Source organism: Nanorana parkeri, unplaced genomic scaffold (assembly GCF_000935625.1).
Source record: "Nanorana parkeri isolate BGI_ZX_2015 unplaced genomic scaffold, ASM93562v1 scaffold1453, whole genome shotgun sequence".
Taxonomy (NCBI): Eukaryota; Metazoa; Chordata; class Amphibia; order Anura; family Dicroglossidae; genus Nanorana; species Nanorana parkeri.
In genome coordinates, this window is record NW_017307721.1 from 366,351 (window position 1) to 371,202 (window position 4,852).

Consider the following 4,852-nt stretch of genomic DNA (forward strand, 5'->3'; position numbering starts at 1 on the left):
AAGGTGCAGCCCAGCCACTAAAATCAAACAAACAGAACAATACAACTCTGTGACCGTCGGGTGAACAGAACACAAAGCGGGCCGTCACTCCGGAACTCAGCTCATCACAGAGTCCAATGTCAGAGGACACCGGAGGCCGGACTCTGCTCTGTGCACATGCAGCACGCACGGTAACGCACACGTGTCAGTGTCAACAGGCCCATGAAGGTCAACTTTCCCTTTCATGATAAACAATCTCAGTGACGTGAACAAGCCGGAAACTTTACTTGCAAAGCAACAAAATTGCATTAAAATGGACAAGTGGCAATAGACCCTGAAAGCAGCAGGGGGGGGATTTATAGTAACTGTGCATGTGATATCTGAAAGAACGAGGCACAGCCAGCATGTACCAGGGATCAGACAGCCGTGTCCTCTGTCAGGGGTACCGGGGGTCAGTCAGCCGTGTAAACTGTCAGGGGTACCGGGGAGCAGTCAGCCGTGTAAACTGTCAGGGATACCGGGGAGCAGTCAGCCGTGTAAACTGTCAGGGATACCGGGGAGCAGTCAGCCGTGTAAACTGTCAGGGATACCGGGGAGCAGTCAGCCGTGTAAACTGTCAGGGATACCGGGGAGCAGTCAGCCGTGTAAACTGTCAGGGATACCGGGGAGCAGTCAGCCGTGTAAACTGTCAGGGATACCGGGGAGCAGTCAGCCGTGTAAACTGTCAGGGATACCGGGGAGCAGTCAGCCGTGTAAACTGTCAGGGATACCGGGGAGCAGTCAGCCGTGTAAACTGTCAGGGATACCGGGGAGCAGTCAGCCGTGTAAACTGTCAGGGATACCGGGGAGCAGTCAGCCGTGTAAACTGTCAGGGATACCGGGGAGCAGTCAGCCGTGTAAACTGTCAGGGATACCGGGGAGCAGTCAGCCGTGTAAACTGTCAGGGATACCGGGGAGCAGTCAGCCGTGTAAACTGTCAGGGATACCGGGGAGCAGTCAGCCGTGTAAACTGTCAGGGATACCGGGGAGCAGTCAGCCGTGTAAACTGTCAGGGATACCGGGGAGCAGTCAGCCGTGTAAACTGTCAGGGATACCGGGGAGCAGTCAGCCGTGTAAACTGTCAGGGATACCGGGGAGCAGTCAGCCGTGTAAACTGTCAGGGATACCGGGGAGCAGTCAGCCGTGTAAACTGTCAGGGATACCGGGGAGCAGTCAGCCGTGTAAACTGTCAGGGATACCGGGGAGCAGTCAGCCGTGTAAACTGTCAGGGATACCGGGGAGCAGTCAGCCGTGTAAACTGTCAGGGATACCGGGGAGCAGTCAGCCGTGTAAACTGTCAGGGATACCGGGGAGCAGTCAGCCGTGTAAACTGTCAGGGATACCGGGGAGCAGTCAGCCGTGTAAACTGTCAGGGATACCGGGGAGCAGTCAGCCGTGTAAACTGTCAGGGATACCGGGGAGCAGTCAGCCGTGTAAACTGTCAGGGATACCGGGGAGCAGTCAGCCGTGTAAACTGTCAGGGATACCGGGGAGCAGTCAGCCGTGTAAACTGTCAGGGATACCGGGGAGCAGTCAGCCGTGTAAACTGTCAGGGATACCGGGGAGCAGTCAGCCGTGTAAACTGTCAGGGATACCGGGGAGCAGTCAGCCGTGTAAACTGTCAGGGATACCGGGGAGCAGTCAGCCGTGTAAACTGTCAGGGATACCGGGGAGCAGTCAGCCGTGTAAACTGTCAGGGATACCGGGGAGCAGTCAGCCGTGTAAACTGTCAGGGATACCGGGGAGCAGTCAGCCGTGTAAACTGTCAGGGATACCGGGGAGCAGTCAGCCGTGTAAACTGTCAGGGATACCGGGGAGCAGTCAGCCGTGTAAACTGTCAGGGATACCGGGGAGCAGTCAGCCGTGTAAACTGTCAGGGATACCGGGGAGCAGTCAGCCGTGTAAACTGTCAGGGATACCGGGGAGCAGTCAGCCGTGTAAACTGTCAGGGGTACCGGGGAGCAGTCAGCAGTGTAACATGAAAAGTAGTTAAAAAGTTGTTACAAAGTATCAGAGGAATCCCAGCAGCTCCGTGCAGAGCAGTGCCGCCCCCCGGGTGTCAGTGCTCGCAGTGTCAGTGTAGTTGTCAGTGTCGGAGGGGTCCCGGCACCCTGTCACCCCTCTTCTCCCGGGTGGTGTCCCCCTTCTCCTCCCCTCCCCCGCTCACCTCTCCTGTTCATAGGCCGGATCCGGACGGCCACCTTCACCTTGGAGTCGCTCATCTCTCCGCCAGCCCCGGACCTGCCCGGACCCCGCCGGCTTCCGTCTCTGCGAGGTGGGAGGTGACAGGAGGAGGAGCCTGAGCCGAGACGTCATGACGTCACGCTTTAAAAGTCCCCGGCTCCCCTCTCCTCCGCTTGTTGCTATGGAGACCGTGCGGCTTCTCTCAGCTCAGTCTATGACGGACACATGGCGGCCGGTGTTGGTCTGACAGAACACCGGCACTGAGGAATGTCCGCCGCCGTGAATGACGTGTGCGCGCCTCCCTGTGGAAGCCATTGTGCACTACATACCCCCCCCCCCTTACACAGGTCAGGTGCTCTGTATGGGGGGACATTTGTCACCATTGTCCCCGGAATGTGGAGATTTCACACAGATCGGTGCCGGGTGACCCCAAACTATGGGAGGCCAAAGCCATCATTCCCCGCCCCGCCCTGGACAATGGAAGATCTGAGCCCCTGATTCACCGTTTCTGCACCCGTCACCTCTCACAGGGCACATACCCTGATGAGTGACCCCGGGGGCAGCATGTGGGTAACAGCCCCTAAGGGGTCCCTGAGGGACCCCCTGATATTCATGAGGACATGGAGTCTTCACCTCCAGGTATCCGAGCACTTCCTGTGCCTAGGTACTCCTGATATCAGAGCACTTCCTGTGCCTAGGTACTACTGATATCAGAGCACTTCCTGTGTCTAGGTACTGCTGATATCAGAGCACTTCCTGTGCTTAGGCATTCCTGATATCAAAGAACTTCCTGTGTCTAGGCACTCCTGATATCAGAGCTATTCCTGTGCCTAGGTACTCCTGATATCAGAGCACTTCCTGTGCCTAGGTACTCCTGATATCAGAGCACTTCCTGTGCCTAGGCACTCCTGATATCAGAGCACTTCCTGTGCCTAGGCACTCCTGCTATCAGTGCACTTCCTGTTCCTAGGCCCTCCTGATATCAGAGAACTTCCTGTGCTTAAGCCCTCCTGATATCAGAGCACTTCCTGTGTCTAGGCACTACTGATATCAGAGCACTTCCTGTGCCTAGGCATCCCTGATAGATATCAGAGCACATATCAGAGCACAAGGAGAGAGAGCAGCAGTGACCAGTCTTTAATGAGGATCATGTTGATAGGAGGAGAGAGCAGAGAGGAACTCATCAGTCTGTTGCTGCTCTTTTACTGTACAGTCAACAGGCAGGAGAAGGGGGGTGGAGAGGGAATACCTCTGTTTATTTTTTAAGAGGTCAGCATTTTTTTGGGGGGGGGAAACTATTTTTAATTCTGCATTTTTAACTTACTTTGGTCCTGCCAGCAAAATACAACTTTATAGACATAAGACATTGTGCGGTGCTTTGCTGCCATCTGCTGGCCGGTGCTGAGTATTACACTGTATGGGGTTAGACATTGTGCGGTGCTTTGCTGCCATCTGCTGGCCGGTGCTGAGTATTACACTGTATGGGGTTAGACATTGTGCGGTGCTTTGCCGCCATCTGCTGGCCGGTGCTGAGTATTACACTGTATGGGGTTAGACATTGTGCGGTGCTTTGCCGCCATCTGCTGGCCGGTGCTGAGTATTACACTGTAATATACATATACACACGGCCTGTTACATCCAGGAAGCTCCCGGCCGTCCGTTTTTTAAAGTTCTCTCGTTGAGGGCTCATTCACACCCATCGCACTGCGACAACACCCGAAAAAACACTGCGCTATGTCCGGCGCTGCGCTGCGGTGTAGTTCATTGTCAGAACGCGGCGCAATGTACGGTGTCCCAGGAGCTGCACTGGGGAAAGCAAGGCAGAGACCTGAGACCAGTGTCCGTGGTGATGAGTCGCAGTGCAGAGGATTCATCAAAGGTGCCGCACTGCATAGAGGAAGACGTTTGCTGTTGGTGCCAGGGGTCTTACCACTCCTCCAGGCCGCCATGTGCGGCGGGGGGGGAGGGGGGCACGGTTTCTCTTTCCTGGCAGGGTCCCTGGCGCCGAGGTTGCGGGTAGCGCGGCGGACAAACTGCGCACGGGGGCGCGCGTGCAGTGCGACTGCGTCCATTGATGGTGTCAGGTGTGATCCCTGCTGGAGGCGGTTCCCAATACACGCCCTCTGCCTTTCCCCTGCCATTGGCTCCTGGATGGAGAAGCCTCCTGGTTGCCTTGGCAACCAGGGGGTGGTCCTAGTTCCCCACTGGGTATAAACAACCCAGTGAGAGCCCCGACTCGTTGCCGAGTAATTCCGCCCCTCCCTATGGTGCGATCTCCCAGCTCCCTTCCTGAACCTCTACTCGAACTTCCTGTTACCGAACCTTGGACCTGCCCCTTGGTTAAAAAAAAAGGTTTCTGAACCCAGCCGCCCGCCTCGACCCGGATTGGACCCGACTATTCTCCTGGATTTTTCCTAGTGTACCGCGACCTCGGACTTGGCTTACCGCCCCCTGCCAAGGGGTTCCGCATACCACCCAGCCGTACTCCCCTGACAACTGAAGACGACACTTTATTGCGGAAAAACTGACTTTTTGGCACAAATAAGCACGTTTTATGTTTTAAAGGGACATCGTCACATTTTCTACATTCATAAAAAGTTTTTTTTTAAAGGAGAACTATGAGGTTGGGGGGGGGGGGGGTTTTTCTCTC

At 55.6% G+C, this 4,852-nt stretch overlaps 1 protein-coding gene across 1 annotated transcript in view; it reads right to left on the reverse strand.

Moving 5' to 3' along the window:
- KIF13B (kinesin family member 13B) overlaps positions 1-2,305 on the reverse strand; it is a 211,107-nt gene extending 208,802 nt beyond the window's left edge. The window contains 1 exon segment of the mRNA XM_018570085.1: positions 2,186-2,305. Within this exon segment, the coding sequence (XP_018425587.1) occupies positions 2,186-2,240 (55 nt within the window). The 5' untranslated portion in view covers positions 2,241-2,305.
- Between the last annotated feature and the right edge of the window lie 2,547 nt (positions 2,306-4,852).